Below are 17,494 nucleotides of genomic sequence, written 5' to 3'. Positions count from 1 at the left end.
GCTCTGTGCATCCTTCCAAGGTTTAACTAACTCCTTGGAGAGGAGAGAAGGCTGGCAGCCTGAGTCTAGGTTTCTGCAATGACCCAAGCCTGGGCCTGGGTATAAGGGGGAGGATGCAGTCCTTCAGTCTCAGAGGGGCTGCAGCGCCCCCTACTGGGGACACAGGGAAGAGACAGGCCTGGAGCCAAGACGCCACCCAGACTGTGGCCCAGATTTAGAAAGATGTAGCCCGAGTGGTCTTCACATTCCATAAGTACCTGAAGGTGGCCTTGAACCGCTTCCTATGTGCTGGTACTGCAGCTGTGTACCACCATGTCCTGGATCTAGGGATCAAGTCCAGGGCTTTGTGCATGCTAGGCAAGCGCTCTGCTAGCCGAGCTATGCCCCAGCCCCTCTTTCTCATTTCAAGGGCCTGGAAATGGAGGCAGCTTTGTCTTCCCCGCTACCTTCCCCTCCCCCACCACGCTGTCCTCAGCTCCTGGAATGAACTCTGCCAAACTGGCCAGCCCCACCCCCAGCTCCTGGCCATACTCCCACATCCCTGGGCAGGAAAAGGCTGAGGCCTGGGCTCTCCCTTACCTTGGCTCCAGGCCCTGACACCAAAGCCCAGGCTGCCAGACTTCCTGGAGAACAACGGGCCTATGTGTCCTCATGTTGGCGTTGGACCTCCCCGTTCTTCAGCCATACTGTGGTCTGAGGAAGGGTGTGTTGGTATGGGATGTGAGACTCCCTCGGTGGAGGGGGCGCTGATGCTCCAGCTCAGGACTGACTGGAACTGAGAGGAACACTCTGGTCCTAAGTGCCCCTTGTCCCCAGCCCTGGGAGACAGAAGCTTTTGCCCCGCCCCATCTCCCAAGCCCCCTCCCCCAAGGCTGCATGTTCTCTCATCCTCTACCAGCTGATGGCTACAGGGGTGGCCCTACTGTTGGGACTTCCTTTTTTCACAGAAATTTCATTTAAACTAGTGGTTCTCAAACTTCCTAGTGCTTCAACACTTTTAACACAGTTCCTCATGGGGTGAGCCCCAACCATAAAATTATTTTCGTTGCTGTTTCATAACTGCAATTCTGCTGCTGTTATGAGTCGTTCTATAAATATCTGTTTTCCCATGGTCTTGGGTGACCCCTGTGAAAGGGTCCTTAGACCCACCCCAAAGGGGTCACAATCCACAGGTGGAGAACTGATTTAAACAAAGGCTTCAGACTTTCGTGAGAAGTAGTGTATTTTCTTTTGTTTTTGTTTTTTTTATTGAGACAGAGTTTCTCTCTAACCTTGGCTGTCCTGGAACTCTATATATAGATCATGCTGGCCTTAAACTCAGAGATCCACCTGCCTCTGCTTCCTGAGTGCTGGGATTTAAAGGTGTATACAACCATAGCCTGGGTTGTTTTCAATTCTTTTTCTTCTTCTTCTTTTTTTTTTTTTAAAATTAATGTGCATTGGTGTTTTTGCTTACATATATGTCTGTGTCAGAGCATCTGACCCTCTGGGACTGGAGTTAAAGACAGTTGTGAGCTGCCACGTGGCTCCTGGGAATTGAACCCAGGTTTCCTGGAAGAGCAGCCAATGCTCTTAACCACTGAGCCATCCCTCCCTCCATTCCCCAGTTGCTTGTTATCAATCCTTACTAAGGTCAAGCTTGGTGGTGGGTTGGAGGTTAAACGCATCACTGTACCAAGCACGGGTGTCCATGACTAGTTTGTCAAAACTGCATACATGCCTCAGCAGTGGTAGCTCACACCTTTAATGCTGGCGCTTGGGAGGCAGAGGCAGGCAGATCTGTGAGTTCAAGGCTGTTCTGGTGGTCTACAGTTCAAGTTCCAGGAAAGCAGGGCTATACAGAGAAACCATGTTTCAAACAACCAAACCAATCAACCAACAAACACCCCCAGCATACATCTGCTCTGTTAGAAATGGCCTTCCTATGCTATCTGGTTCAAACTGCCTGTTCCCTAACTAGGAGGCAAGCTAAAAAATACAAACAAAGTCTCTCCTGCTTGCCCTTAGCTCCAATGACTTGACTTCCTCCTCGTACTGAAATTCACGAGAGGTTTAGCAGCTTTCTTTTTCAACACTGGTAGCCTCTGGGGAACCCGAATTTTTTTCCCAAACTCTAACTTCCTACCTACAGTCTGGCTCCTGGGTTCCCTCTAATCCACCCCCGTGTGTGGCCACAAGGAACTGGTGAGAGTGTAATTACTCATTTTCCAAAGATTTATTTTATGTATGTGAGTACACTGTAGCTGTCCTCAGACATACCAGAAGAGGGCACCAGACCCCACTACAGATGCTTGTGAGCCACCTTGTGGTTGCTGAGAGTTGAACTCAGGACCTCTGGGAGAGCAGTCAGTGTTCTCACCGCTGAGCCATCTCTCCAGCCCTCCCCTTTCCCCGCCCTCCCCCCTTTTTTTGAGTCAGTTTTTCTGTGTAGCCCTGACTGTCTTGGAACTTGCTCTCTAGAGATCCTCCTGTCTCTGCCTCCTGAGCACTAGGAAGTAAGGTATGTGCCACCGCTGTCCTGCCTGTAACTACTTTTTTACTGGTCTTAGCTTTTCCGAAGAGTGTTGAAGATTCAGCAAGATGGCTGTGCATCCTGGCTGGCATGGTACTCACTATGGCTACTCTCCCGAGGGCTAGGATTGAGGCATGGCACCATCACAAGGGAATTTTTGTGCAGTGATTACAAGGGTGTCTCTCCCTTCCCCAAAGTTCCCTGATGTTTGACTCTCTACCATTGGCTTGTGAAAGTCTCTCCCCGTTCTGCGCCCTAGGGCGTTGGTGATATGACTTATCTCCTGTCACACTTTGAGCTGAAAGTGCTCCCTGGTTCCTAGGGGTGATCTGAAGATATTCATGAGCATGTGACGCTTGTCAAGTTTACCCCATCTCATGTCCCACCCACCTATGTGGTGACATTCATTGCTTGAATGTCCTTGAATGTTAGTAGGCTCTTAACTCTGGCACTGACCTGAATGGGTGTCGGAGGGGGGCATTTATGATTCTGCCACCAGTGTTGAAGAAAATATCTGGAATATAATCGTTTTCTCCCAAAGTCTTTTTAAAAAAAAAAAACAATTTTATGTACATTGGTGTTTTGCTTGCATATACATCTAGTTGCAGACAGTTGTGAACTACCATGTGGGTCCTGGGAATTGAACCCAGGTGCTCTGTAAGAGGAGCCAGTGCTCTTAAGAACCACTGAGATCTCTCTTCAGCCTCCCCCACCTCAAACTCTTCTAATGCATAGCCTTGTCCCTGAGTAACTACACTGATGGCTTCTGACCACAAGTGAGCTCTGTAGGCACCACCTTGAAGGTCAAGGAGAGTCAGGACCCACTGCAGGTTACTTCCTCCTCCTGGGAGGGAGGGAAGCTTGAGCAAGGGACTGCCAGGTATCCTTCCTGCCACAATGTTGTACATCACTTCCTGACGTCTCTGGTCTCTGTTCAAAGCAGTCTACTGAACTGCTGTTTTCTGGATGGCTGCCACTGATGTAAAAGTCCTTTACTGTGTGGGTCAATATGGTGAAGATTGCAGAGCACCCCCTTGTGGTCATAATCCACCACTGCAATTGAGCAGACCAGTGACTGCAAGGATGTCTGCTTTTTCCGGTGTTTACATGAGAAGACTGGTAAATTCTACCTTTGTTTAAAAACCTCTAGGTATAGAAAGGAGGAGATGTGAAAACAAGGGTACAAGGAAGTGGAGAGACAGGAGAACCTCAATTCTCACCTAAACTAAATTGTTCGTAGAATTAAGTTGATAGCAACTAGGAATGGATGTGAGCAGAGAACTGTGCTGTCTGGCTGTGCAAACAGGAAAGTGTGACGGCAGGAGATTGGCCAGAATGATGTCACAGCTAGGCTGGCAGTCCATACAGGTCCCTGGGGACCGTAGTGTTCCTAGGGTGGGAATGGCCAGAGTCCTCAACTCCTTAACCCATCGATGACTGTGTTCTAGCCAGGCTAGAAAAACAGGCTTACCCTGTTTGTTTTCATGGTGTGCCCATTCAGCCCTCTACCCCTCCCGGTAGTCCCGAGCACGCGGCTTTCTGGGTCCTAGCTGTGGGGAAGTGCTAAGTGTGGATCAGCAGGGCCCGAGACAGCAGCACGCTCTTCCTTGGCCTTTTCAGGGGGTAGGGCCACTTGGCTTGAATTCAGACCCACAGAGTCATCTGTCTTGGGCCCAGCTGTTCAAACCAGGAAAAGCCATTCTCTGTGGCTCCGGTTTCTCGCCAGGGAGTGGGAACATCGGGCAGGCTCTGCTAAGGGAATTAAACCACGTGCCTAGAGTTGGTACAGGGTAAGAAGATACTATTTATTTATTTATTTATTTATTTATTTATTTATTAGAGTTGGTACAGGGTAAGAAGATACTATTTATTTATTTATTTATTTATTGGTTTTTCGAGACAGGGTTTCTCCGTGTAGCCCTGGCTGTCCTGAAACTCACTCTGTAGACCAGGCTGGCCTCAAACTCAGAAATCTGCCTGCCTTTGCCTCCCAAATGCTGGGATTAAAGGTGTGCACCACCACTGAACAGCAAGAAGATACTCTTAATGCTGCTGCCCCGTAAGGTCCCCTGGTAACCAGGATGAGTCTCGGCATCCTGGGGTGGTCCACCTAAGCTACCTGCTCCCCTCCCCCACACCTCTGGGCGCTGGGAGCTTGAGAACCAAGCCATACTTACCTAGTTACCTCTTCCAGTGTGGATTACTGCTTGGGCTCTTGCTGTCAGTCAGTCAGCTAGGAATCCCAAGACTTTGGAGACGGGATGCACCCTGGGTTTGGGGTAGGGGCTGCTGGAGCTAAGCAAAGTATGTGATGTCACAGGTTCCCTGCCCCCCACCTCAATGGGAGCACCTTCTCCACTTGCTTGTGAGGAAGTCAGACTGTGGGACCTATACCACTGCACCTCGTGCCCAGGTCACCTTACACCAGGTACTCAGAGTCTCTCATGTGTAAAGCAGGGAAGGTAACAGGTGGAGAGCCACAGAGATCATGAATGACTCAGCTCTCCCATAGCTGGGGACTGGGACTCCTCGATGCGTGCCTGGTTTACTCTGGAAAACAGAAAGGCTAAAGGATGAAAAAGGGATTCTGTAGGCAGGCATGACGATGCGGTGCGTGCCTTTAATCCCAGGACTCAGGAAGCAGAGGCAGGGGGATTTCTGTGAGTTTGAGGCCAGCCTGGTCTAACAGAGTTGAGTTCGAGGACAGCCAAGGAAGGCTACACTGTGAAACCCTGACTCAAAACAAAAACAAAACAACAGCAACAAAAAGATTCTGTCAGTAAACTACAGTGGAACGAAAGGCTTGGGTCCTTGATGTGTATCTCTGCCACCCAGTCCCAGAGCTAAGGACACAGGCACAGAGCACAGCAAACAGAGATCCAGTCAGCTGAGACCCGTGTGCAGAAAGGGAGTCGCCAGTGCCTGGGGCAGAACAGGAGGCAGGCAGAACCCAGGACAGGTTGTGTGTATGGCGCCAGCCTGCCCCTCCCCTGACCAGTCAGGTCCAGAATAAATTCTGTTCAGGCTACTCTTTAGTTTCCCTTGAAGGGGCTGGGAGCACTGGAGGTCAAGTCTGAGAGGACTGTGGTAGAAGAGAAGGCAGGGCTGGTTAGTTAGTTACATACCTTAGAGACACAGGTCTTCAGAACACGGAAAAATGGTCCCGAGTGTGTTAATGGGGTACCCTGATGAGGTCCCGTTTACATTTTGAGAATAGGGTCAGTCACAAATCCTGTCCTTTTTTTTTTTTTTTTTGGTTTTTCGAGACAGGGTTTCTCTGTGTAGCCCTGGCTGTCCTGGCATTCACTTTGTAGACCAGGCTGGCCTGGAACTCAGAAATGCCTCTGCCTCCCGAGGGCTGGGATTAAAGGCATGCGCCACCACGCCCGGCTCTCTTTTTACATTTTCTTTTTAATCCTGTCCCTTTTATAACCATTCTGCCTTTAGCGATTCTGTTCTTGTCCATAACTTTAGCTATCGGCTTGGTTAGGCCTGGGTCTTCAATCCAAATCCAGTCTGGATCGCCCCCTCCCATCCCTCTGCCTGTTGGATAGCTGTTTTTGTCTTGTTTTTATGATTTGCTTATTATGTATACAGTGTTCTGCCTGCATGTACACATGCAAGTCAGAAGAGGGCGCCAGATCTCATTACAGATGGTCATGAGCCACCATGTGGTTGTTGGGGATTGAACTCAGGACCTCTGGAAGAGCAGATAGTGCTCTTAACCTCTGGGCTGGCCTTGAACTCAGAAATCCTCCTGCCTCTACCTCCCGAGTGCTGGGATTAAAGGCGTGCGCCACCACTGCCTGGCCCCTGAGCTTTACTTGAGCATACTAAGTGCATAGAACCTCCAGCCCACTTGGGCCCTTAACAACCCAAGGATGAACCTGGGTGGCCTAAGGAAACAGACAGGCTTAGGACCCATGGAGTCAGGGTAGTACACAGCTCTGCTCTCAGAAGATTAAAAAAGAAAAAAAAAAAAAAGCCAGGTGACTCCCAGTGACCTAGAAAGGAAGCCCTTCAGGAAGGGAGGAGTGTGGGCACAGAAAGCAGCCCTGCAGGCTGGGGCTGGGTTATAAAAGGCTGCGGGTGCCATGCTGAGCTCTATCCTGAAGAGTGGGAAAGGCCCCTAGAGACAGCCTTAAAACCCCCTAGGCCTGGAGGGGCCTGAGTCCCAGTAGTAGGCTGCAACCACCATTGTTCCTAAGATAGGGTTTATACTTGATCCGGCAGAAGCTGTTGGAGAGTGGCCAGCTAACACAGCTCGTAACAGGTCACTACTTGCCGCTGCTGGGCCCCACGCTTGGTTATCTACACCCTGTAGGCAAAGAATTCTCCTTACAATTGGTAGTGAATTGGGGGTAAAATCAACTCCTTCACTCTCCACACCTTGCTTTTTTTTCTTTGTTTTTAACCATTTTCCCCAATGTTGTCCAGACTACTCTGCTTCAGTGTCCAGAATGCTGGGACAAACAAATGCCACCATTCCTGAGTTAAAGATAGTGTATTGATAAGGGAAAATGTTACATTTGAATTTTAGCCCCTATAAAGTTTTGAATGTGCCTTGCCAGCCTGCCTGTGCGTTGTGTACACATAATACCTTTGGGGGCAGGAGAGGTGAATATTTCTCTAGAACTGGAGTTACAGGTAGTTGTGAGCCACACCCCACACCCCGGCTCTGGGAATCTTACCCCCATCTTCTGCAGGAGCAAGTGTTGTTTTTTTTTTTTTTTTTTTTTTTTTTGAGACAGAGTCTCTGTATAGCCCTGGCTGTCCTGGAACTCCTTTGTAGACCAGGCTGGCCTCAAACTCAGGAATCTGCCTGCGTCTGCCTCCCAAGTGCTGGGATTAAAGGCGTGCGCCACCATGCTCGGCAAGACAGAGTCTTTGTATGTAGTCCTCGATGTCCTGGAACTTACCATGTAGACGAAGCTGGCCTCACACTCAGAGACCCACCCTCCTTTGCCTCCTGGGTGCTGGCATCAAAGGTGCTTACAACCACCCCGAGCCTGTCTACAGGTGTCTTGCTTCCATGTGTGTGTGCCATGTGTGCTCCGGAAGGGCAGCCAGTGATTTTAGCCCCTGATTCATCTCTCTAGCCCCATCATCGTTTTTTTTTTTTGTTTGTTTATTTATTTTATTTTATTTTTTTGTTTTTCGAGACAGGGTTTCTCTGTGTAGCCCTGGCTGTCCTGGAACTCACTCTGTAGACCAGGCTGGCCTCGAACTCAGAAATCCTCCTGCCTCTGCCTCCCGAGTGCTGGGATTAAAGGCGTGCGCCACCACTGCCCGGCATCATCGTTGTTTTAAGGCAGGGTCTCACTCCATAGACCAGGCTAGCCTGCAGAACACTGCATAGCCTAGGCTGCCCTGGAACTCATGGTAATCCTCTACCCCAAATTCTAAATGCCGGAAAAGTAAATATGAGCTACTAAACCCAGACTCGAGACTATGAATATTTGAAAATTTTCTGGGTAAGCGTGAGAAGATAAATTACCTAGCCATTGGGTTTACTAAATCAAGCCTGATAAGTGCCTTATTAAAAAAGGCAAACGGAAAGGTGGAGGGACGGCTCAGCGGTTAAGACCACATACTGCTCTTGCAGAGGACCCAGCCTTTATTTTTTTATTTTTTATTTTTTTTGTTTTTTTTTTTTTGAGACAGGGTTTCTCTGTATAGCTCTGGCTGTCGTAACTCACTCTGTAGATCAGGCTGGCCTAGAACTCAAATCGGCCTGCCTCTGCCTCCCTAGTGCTGGGATTAAAGGCATGTGCTACCACTGCCCGGCTTGGACCCAGCCTTTAGTTCCCAGCTCCCACATCCACCTGGAACTCCATATCTGACCTTTGGCATCACATGCACATACACATAATTGAGAATAAAATAAATACTATGGGGCTGGAGAGATGGCTCCGTGGTTAAGAACACTGGCTGTTGTTCTTCCAGAGGACCTGGGTTGAATTCCTGGCACCCACATGGGGGCTCAGAACCATTTGTAATTTCCAATTCCGGGGGATCTGAAGACCTTCATCTGACCTCTGTGGGTACCAGGTTAGCATACAGGGTGTACTTACATACATGCAGCCAAAATACTACACATAGTGTATGTGTGTACATGCCTTTAAAATGCAACACAGCTGATATGGTGATACATGTATTGTGATCAGAAATAGGAGGATGAGAAGCAGGCGGATTTCTGAGTTTGAGGCCAGCCTGGTCTACAAAGTGAGTACCAGGACAGCCAGGGCTATAGAGAGAAACCCTGTCTCGAAAAACAAAACAAACAAAAAAAGAAATAGGAGGATGAGAAGTTCAAGGTCAAACCAGGCACTGGAGGCACATGCCTTTAATCCCAGCATTTGGGAGACTAAGGCAGGCTGATTTCTGAGTTCAAGGCCAGCCTGGTCTATAAAGTTCCAGGACACAGAGAAACCCTGCAAAAAAAAAAAAAAAAAAAAAAAAAAAAAAAAAAAGAAAGAAATACCATAAAAACTAATATTCATTATTAAACGTTCGTGTGTGCGTATTTCCTGGAGGAGCTGGAGTTACAGTGGCTGTGAGCTGGCAGAGGTGCCCGGGTGGAACTTCGGCCCTCAAGACCAGTTAGTGCTGGACCTTCTCTCTAACCCCCAGGCCTTTTATAAAAAGGAATCTTATCATCTTATCACCCGGGTGTGAAGGTGCGCCTTCAATCCCAGCACTCTGGAGGTAGTGACACACCTACTCCAACAAGGCCATACTTCCTAATAGTGCCACTCCCTAGGCATATACAAACCATCACCCCCCCCCCCCAAAAAAGAGAACTTATCTTGTGTGTGTGTGTGTGTGTGTGTAAGTATGGGCACAAGGACACAATCAATGCACATGAAGAAGTCCAAGGACAACTTGAGGAGTCAGTTTGTCCCTTTCACCATGGGATCTGTCATCAAATTGAGGTCTGGGCTGTCCTGCTTGGAGGACCAGGGTAAATGCTTTTACCCATGGAGTGAGTCATCGTGCTCCCTAGCCCTCCTCCTCCTTGGTTGTTGAGATAGAGTCTGTTAGTATAACCCTTAGCTGGTCTGGTACCATGTACTTGGAATTACAAGCATCCTCTTGTCTCAACCACCCTAATACTGACACAGACATGTGCTGCCACAGCAAGGTAAAAGGTATCTCTAGGTTGATATAAAATGATTTTTCCACTTTATGCAACAGGATTTCACTCCTAGCCCACGCTGGCCTGTAATACGCGCTCCTCTCCTCTCCTCCGAGCTGGGATCGAAGCTGTGCCCCCCACCCCCATGCCTGGTGCCCGTTCCCCAACTGAGAACGTCCCAGGAAGCTGCTGTGGAGCCTTGGTCCTGTCATTGCTGGGGGACAGCCAAAGGGAAACTGCAGAGGAGAGGTTCCTGGCCTGCTTCAGACTAGGGTTCCAGCAAGAGAGAGTACACTCCTGTCCCCATTCTACTTTCAGAACAGGAATGGCCCTGGGTTTAGTGACCCCATTATTCACAGAGACCTTCATTTTCCTGTCCATGAAATATACAGAGTAGCTTTCAACCATTCAGAGGCCAAGGAGAGGTAGTCAGTGCTGTTTGTGAACTAGGGAATCCAGGATTGGTGGGTCTTAGGGAAACACTACCCTGGAGCTAAATGTCCAGCCCAGGGATCAGCTAGGCTCCTTTTGCTGAGAGGGTTTGAGTGTTGAAGTTTCTGGTTTCAGATTAGGAATCAATGCAACACCCTAGGGCCTTCTGAGCAATCCTACCCAGTGTCTCCTCATATATTGATTTCTTTATGGGCTTCACACACACACACACACACACACACACACACACACACACACACACACAGAATTAAGGAGAGGCTAACAGACAGTGCAGGATGGGATGATAACAGACGAAGTAGACAGAGGCAAGGAGAAAGCAACTACTGTTTAACAATGAATGCACATTAGACAGACTGCAGGCAAGCACCGGGAACAAAGGTGTGGGCGGTGGTGTGGGGACACAAGCCAGCATGAGCTAAGATAGCAGAGCACTGAGTGCCCATCCTCTACTGGAGGGCTCATCAGTCCAACAAGCTTCCAGATGCAGCCTTGGAAAAAGGCAAGGCTAGATTGCCAGCTGAAGGACATGGCAGGCCACCTTTAGAACAGAGGCACTGGCACAACTTGGTTTTCTGGCTCCTGGAACTGGGCCAACCTGTGACCAGCACCTTCATGCGGATGCCTAGAACTCCAGCTTCTCTGAAAAGACTGGGACCTGCTCCTCTCTAGGTCCAAAGAGCTGCATGCAGTAGGGAAGAGGCTAGAGAAGCGAAACCAGCTTGAGAAACAGCTTGTGCTCACATAGGGAGGGCGCACGTACCCGCGCGCTGTGTACGTGGGAGACCGGGGAGGCTGAGGGGTGGGGAGTGTTCTACCCAGTAGCGCAAGCTGCTAGCTCGGTTCTCTGTTCACTAGAAGGTGTCCGCAGTCACTCACCCCCACAGCCCCCGTGCCCTGTGACCGATCCAGGTCAGCTATCCCTCCCTCTGCGCTCCACTCCCCCACTGTTATGTGGGCCTCTTAGGGCCACGCGTGGAGGGTCGTTCAACCCTGGCCCACGGTAGGCAGACTTGGGGAAAATTTCTTCCCAGGGTAAGATCAAGGTAGGGGAAAAAAAAAAAAAAAAAAAGCCACCCAGCCAAGCGGCGACGAAGACACTGCCCCCGCCGCAGCAGGGGAGGTGGAGCCTAGGGGGGAGGGGTGGAGACCGCCGAGACAGGCCTAGAAACTGCTGGAAGAAATCGCAGCACCACCGCTGCTGATCCTTCCGCCGCAGGCCGCCAAAGAGTCCCTACCAGCCCAGGCCCGTGCCCCTCCCCTCGGGGAAAGCGGCTCCCAGCCTGAAGCTGTGCTGTACCCGGGAGGGTGGGGATGGGGGAATCGGGGGCCTCCTTAAAGTTGGACAAGGAATTTATCATCCTTTTCTCTTGATGTGCGATTTGTAGGGAACATTCTAGTAAGATCGGGTCTGGAAATGGCAGCCGAGTTGGCCACCTCCATTCTCTTTCAGTCCCCTGAGTTCTGGACTCTTGGGGGGTGGGGGGGTGGAAGCGCCTACCTTGAGTTTTCTGAGGCAGTCCGTAGGGTATTCGCCCGCAGATACATCCCTAATTGCATATGCATGCTCCCTGCTCATCTTGAGGGGGGACATGTCCTACTCCTGCAGAAATGGGGGATGTGCAAAACGATATTGAATTGGCCTTGACTCAGGAACCAGGCCCGGGGTCCCGCTCCTCCCCGCCCCCTCCACGATCTGCTACCATGACGTCAAGGTGGGCGGGCGGCGGCAGGTGCGTGGCCCGCAGCCACTCCTTTAAGGCGGAGGGATCCAAGGGCGGGGCCCGGGCTGTGCTTCGCCTTATATAGGGCGGTCGGGGGCGTTCGGGAGCTCTCTTGAGTCACCCCCGCGCAGCCTAGGCTTGCCGTGCGAGTCGGACTTGGTCCGGGCCCACCACCCTGCTCTGTACTACTACTCGGCTTTCCCGTCAAGGTAAGGCCGGGGTCTCTCGTCCCCGGCGGCTCTCCGGGGGCTTCTTCCCGGGGTCCCAGCCTCCATCTCATCTGTCCCAAAGCCTCCTTCCCCGGCGGGGCAGCCTGTGGAGATAACGTGTCTAGAGGTTAGAGGTTCGGGCTGTACCCCGGCGGGCTTGCACGCGAGGCTCCCCGGGGCGGGTGGATTCCCCGGAGCGTGGGGTGGGGGTGCGGCCCGGCCAGGTGGTGGGCGGCCGCACGTGGTAGTCGCCGACCCGGGACGCTGCCATGTTTGCCCTCCACTTCCGGGCGCGGCTGCAGGGTCCGCGCGGTGGCGGGCTGCTCTGCGTGACTCAGCAAGGCCTGGGGAGGTTGGCCTGGCTGCCTCCCCCGGACGCCGCCGGTACCAACGTGCTTGATTTTGGGGAGGGGTGCACAGCAGGGACGCCGGAACCCACCGCGCTTTCCCTTTCCAGATCTTTCTGCCCTCCCAGTGGAGGGCGGGGGAGGAGAGACAGAGCAGGCACGAGAAGATTCCTAGGTCCCTCCCTTTCTCCTCCCCTCCCCGGAGCTCAGATTGTTCTGGAAGCCTGGGCGCCCCGCCCCAGTGCCCGGATGCTGGGGCGGTGGGAGGGTTTCAATGGCGCCCCCTCCCCGTGTGGCTCCTGCCGACGCATGTCCGGCAGTGACGAGGGTCGTTGGACGGCTGGGCCACCATTTTACTTGGGTTCCGGCCTATGCAAGTCTGCACAGTGAGTGGTCACGGTGGAGCTCTTGATTTCTTTGTCCTGATTTAATTGCCCCGTGAGCGCCTCCCAGACTACAGCTTCAAGGTTCTCTTGCCCTGCTGGGTGGAATAAAATAAAAATTAAAAAAGACTGCTTTTTCTGTTAAAGTTGTTCCTCACCCCAATGAGGAGATTGTAGTTAAGGGGTGTGAGTACCAGGGGTTGCTTGAGGTTCTTTTTTATGTATTGTTAACTTAGTCTGGATTTTTACCATATTGCCAGGTGTTCTGTTCAGAGTCAGTGAGCTATGCACTGAACATGCCAATGTTCAAGAGTTTGACTTTTGGGCATCTGTTCTGGAAAACCCATCTTTTAGGTTTTTTTCTGTCATTTTTGTCTTGGCCATTGTAGCTTAAATGTCCTTTTTTAAAGAAAATGGCTGCTCTTGTCTCTTTGGGTTGGATACTTTCCCAGACTAAAGAAGTTTGAGCTGGATATTAAAATGTGTGTCTATAATGGTCCTTAGTAGTAATTCTTTCATTCTTAGATGCCTGAGGAAGTGCACCATGGAGAGGAGGAGGTGGAGACCTTTGCCTTTCAGGCAGAAATTGCCCAGCTCATGTCCCTCATCATCAACACTTTCTATTCAAACAAGGAGATTTTCCTCCGCGAGTTGATCTCTAATGCTTCAGATGTGAGTATTCTGTTGTTGAATTTCTAAGGCTTCACGGAAGTGTGTGTGTGTGTGGGAGTGATTGAGAAGAACAGTTCAGTTGATGTTGAAGGGGGAGGGACTGTTTGGAAAAATAAAATAATCTGGCTTTTTGCGTTTACTACAGGCCCTGGACAAGATTCGATATGAGAGCCTGACGGACCCTTCTAAGTTGGACAGTGGGAAAGAGCTGAAAATTGACATCATCCCCAACCCTCAGGAGCGCACGCTGACTTTGGTGGACACAGGCATTGGCATGACCAAGGCTGACCTCATTAATAACCTGGGAACCATTGCTAAGTCTGGCACGAAGGCGTTCATGGAGGCTCTCCAGGTGTGTGGCCTTTCATCCACACCGTCCTCTAATTTGTTACTGCTTAAGTTAAAATTTGTCTGTCTAGGGTATTACATATTAGGACACTTATTAGAAAAAAAGTACAAGTGGTTGGTCAGGACAGCTTTGACCCCTAGATCTCTGGACATTGAACTGATTGTTACCTTGCGCAGCAGATGGTTATACTTGGCCAAGAACCATGTTGCTGATCCTCTTTACTTCAAACCCTTTGCAGGCTGGTGCAGACATCTCCATGATCGGGCAGTTTGGTGTCGGATTCTACTCGGCCTATCTAGTTGCAGAGAAAGTGGTTGTGATCACGAAGCACAATGATGATGAGCAGTATGCCTGGGAGTCGTCTGCGGGTGGCTCCTTCACCGTCCGGGCAGACCATGGTGAGGCAGCAGGCTACATTGTGGGGAAACCTTAGACGTTGTATTCTATAAAAGTACATTTTAAGGGGTGGTGAGTGCCAGCACTTGGGTGAGTTCTTAAGGCAAGCAAAGGGGCTACACAGGAATCTTAGCTTGCTTGAGAAACCAGGAACGAAAAAAGCGTAGTTCGTTCTTGTATTTTAGTTTCAGTTTTTCATGTCTTGATTTGTTCTCTGTAGGTGAGCCCATTGGCCGGGGTACCAAAGTGATCCTTCACCTCAAAGAAGACCAGACAGAGTACTTGGAGGAGAGGAGGGTCAAGGAAGTGGTGAAGAAACATTCGCAGTTCATAGGCTATCCCATCACCCTCTATGTGAGTATGGGCTTGGCAGTGTTGGAGCAGGCTAATGGCACTGGGCCTTGCTGGTGCTACATTCTCCACAATTAATTACATGTGTCATTGGTGATTTAGTTGGAGAAGGAACGGGAGAAGGAGATCAGTGATGATGAGGCAGAGGAAGAGAAAGGTGAGAAAGAGGAGGAAGATAAGGAGGATGAGGAGAAGCCTAAGATTGAAGATGTGGGATCCGATGAGGAAGATGACAGCGGCAAAGACAAGAAAAAGAAAACAAAGAAGATCAAAGAGAAGTACATTGACCAGGAGGAGCTGAACAAGACAAAGCCTATCTGGACCAGAAACCCGGATGACATCACGCAGGAGGAGTATGGCGAATTCTATAAGAGCCTCACCAATGACTGGGAGGACCACTTGGCAGTCAAGGTGAGAAGCCTTCCTCTGTTGTGTAAGGCAGGGTAGGTAGGCAGAAGCTGGAGGTGGTAAGGAATAACTGGCTCGACTGGTTGGTAGCTGGGACCTGAAAGCCACAGAAAAGAACCATGTGACAACACTGGAGCTACTCAGAGCTAACAGTGGTTTCACATTCTCTTTCTGGTGGGAATCAGGGTGTCAGCCATATCTGACACTGGATTACTCTTCTCAATCACTCCCACTGTCATGGCCACCACCCTGATTACAGCCAGGGTTCTGCTTGGCGGGATAATTCTTGCTACCAGCATGCTGGGTTTATTTGTGATTAGGGCTGCTTTCCTATTCATAGGGTTCAGCAGTACAGCATTCACAGTGCTGTCAGATGTTTGATATTGGGGCTTGAAGCAGTCCTGTCCTAAAATGTATTATTGGGTTCATTTCAGCACTTCTCTGTAGAAGGTCAGTTGGAATTCAGGGCATTGCTCTTCATTCCCCGGCGGGCTCCCTTCGACCTTTTTGAGAACAAGAAGAAGAAGAACAACATCAAATTGTATGTCCGCCGTGTGTTCATCATGGACAGCTGTGACGAGCTGATACCTGAGTACCTCAACTTTATCCGCGGTGTGGTTGACTCCGAGGACCTGCCCCTGAACATCTCCCGGGAGATGCTGCAGCAGAGCAAGATCCTGAAGGTCATCCGCAAGAACATCGTCAAGAAGTGCCTGGAGCTCTTCTCCGAGCTGGCTGAGGACAAGGAGAACTACAAGAAGTTCTATGAGGCCTTCTCCAAAAATTTAAAGGTAAGACGGACAAGTGTTCTCCAAATAACTTTGTATTTAGGGTGTTTTTTCCAGCTCATATAATTGGATTTTTCTTTTAAAGCTTGGAATTCATGAAGATTCCACTAACCGACGCCGCCTCTCTGAGCTCCTTCGCTATCACACCTCTCAGTCTGGAGATGAGATGACCTCCTTGTCAGAGTATGTGTCTCGCATGAAGGAGACCCAGAAGTCCATCTACTATATCACTGGTATGTCGGAGATTGGGTCTGAGTAAAGCTGTCTTGTGGACTTGGGAAAGGGGGAAGTGGTGGTGTGGAGGCCATGTGGTGGCCATGTGGCCATTGTTGTATTAATCCTGTAGGTGAGAGCAAAGAGCAAGTGGCCAACTCTGCCTTTGTGGAGCGAGTGCGGAAGCGGGGCTTCGAGGTGGTGTATATGACTGAGCCTATTGACGAGTACTGCGTGCAGCAGCTCAAGGAGTTTGATGGGAAGAGCCTGGTCTCAGTGACTAAGGAGGGCCTGGAGCTACCAGAGGACGAGGAAGAGAAGAAGAAAATGGAGGAGAGCAAGGCAAAGTTTGAGAATCTCTGCAAGCTCATGAAGGAGATCTTGGACAAGAAGGTTGAAAAGGTGAGTCTCCCCTAGCTCCAAATATTTTAGTCTGCTGTACAGCTAGAAATGTCAGGCAGCACAGACCAGGCACACACAGACTAAACAGTAATTATTCCATCTAATGTATGTATGCAAGGAAAGGGCCTTCCTGTGTTGCCCAGGTTATCCTTGAATCCCTGTACTCAAGCAACCTTCAGTCTCCAGAGCATGTAAGGGGGTTAGTCCTCTGCCTGCCATCTTAGTAAGGTTCTTCATACATAGCAGTTCCATTATGGCCAAGGTACATCTTGTCATTGTTCTTGATTGTCCACAGGTGACAATCTCCAATAGGCTTGTGTCTTCACCCTGCTGCATTGTGACAAGCACCTATGGCTGGACAGCCAACATGGAACGGATCATGAAGGCCCAGGCACTGCGAGACAACTCTACAATGGGCTACATGATGGCCAAAAAACACCTGGAGATCAACCCTGACCACCCCATCGTGGAGACCCTGCGGCAGAAGGCTGAGGCAGACAAAAACGACAAAGCTGTCAAGGACCTGGTGGTGCTGCTGTTTGAAACTGCTCTGCTCTCCTCTGGTTTCTCACTTGAGGATCCCCAAACCCACTCCAACCGCATCTACCGCATGATTAAACTAGGCCTGGGTGAGTCTGGCTTGTGAGCTCCTGGTAGCAAGTTGTTGTACTAGCTGGACCTTTGGGCAGACTTAGTGCTTTGTGGCTTACTTAAATCTGTGTCTTTCTCTTAGGCATCGATGAAGATGAGGTCACTGCAGAGGAGCCCAGTGCTGCTGTTCCTGATGAGATCCCCCCTCTGGAAGGCGATGAGGATGCCTCGCGCATGGAAGAGGTGGATTAAAGCCTCCTGGAAGAAGCCCTGCCCTCTGTATAGTATCCCCGTGGCTCCCCCAGCAGCCCTGACCCACCTGGCTCTCTGCTCATGTCTACAAGAATCTTCTATCCTGTCCTGTGCCTTAAGGCAGGAAGATCCCCTCCCACAGAATAGCAGGGTTGGGTGTTATGTATTGTGGTTTTTTTGTTTGTTTTATTTTGTTCTAAAATTAAAAGTATGCAAAATAAAGAAGATGCAGTTTTATACAGTCCTGCTCTCCTTGTAACACTCAGGGCTTCCTGAGTGGTGTTGGAAGGTGATGAAAGGCAGTTACTT

The 17,494-nt window shown here is 50.2% G+C and overlaps 1 protein-coding gene and 1 long non-coding RNA gene across 2 annotated transcripts; one reads left to right on the top strand and one right to left on the bottom strand.

Annotated features, from left to right (window-relative positions):
* Window positions 1-10,409: 10,409 nt before the first annotated feature.
* Gm35399 lies at window positions 10,410-11,885 on the bottom strand. Its single transcript, XR_385595.1, has 2 exons — window positions 11,804-11,885; window positions 10,410-11,703 (listed from the first exon to the last, which is right to left on the bottom strand). It is a non-coding gene; the product is annotated as a predicted gene, 35399 (long non-coding RNA).
* A 53-nt stretch (window positions 11,886-11,938) lies between these two features.
* Window positions 11,939-17,422, top strand: Hsp90ab1 (heat shock protein 90 alpha (cytosolic), class B member 1). Its single transcript, NM_008302.3, has 11 exons — window positions 11,939-12,033; window positions 13,289-13,435; window positions 13,581-13,787; window positions 14,023-14,182; window positions 14,401-14,534; window positions 14,634-14,942; window positions 15,374-15,730; window positions 15,813-15,960; window positions 16,074-16,342; window positions 16,638-16,971; window positions 17,076-17,422. The coding sequence occupies exons 2-11, from the start codon at window positions 13,289-13,291 to the stop codon at window positions 17,183-17,185; spliced, it is 2,175 nt and encodes a 724-aa protein (NP_032328.2). The 5' UTR covers window positions 11,939-12,033; the 3' UTR covers window positions 17,186-17,422.
* Window positions 17,423-17,494: the final 72 nt, after the last annotated feature.

The sequence above is a fragment of the Mus musculus genome, chromosome 17 (assembly GCF_000001635.26).
Source record: "Mus musculus strain C57BL/6J chromosome 17, GRCm38.p6 C57BL/6J".
Classification (NCBI taxonomy): domain Eukaryota; kingdom Metazoa; phylum Chordata; class Mammalia; order Rodentia; family Muridae; genus Mus; species Mus musculus.
This window is presented reverse-complemented; position numbering and strand designations above follow the sequence as displayed.

Excerpts from the sequence above, each read along its gene's own strand:
- Hsp90ab1 (NM_008302.3), top strand. The coding sequence starts at position 13,289 with ATGCCTGAGGAAGTGCACCATGGAGAGGAGGAGGTGGAGACCTTTGCC. Across the intron at positions 15,731-15,812 it reads CCTTCTCCAAAAATTTAAAG|CTTGGAATTCATGAAGATTC; the intron begins GTAAGACGGACA and ends TTTCTTTTAAAG. Across the intron at positions 15,961-16,073 it reads GTCCATCTACTATATCACTG|GTGAGAGCAAAGAGCAAGTG; the intron begins GTATGTCGGAGA and ends TTAATCCTGTAG.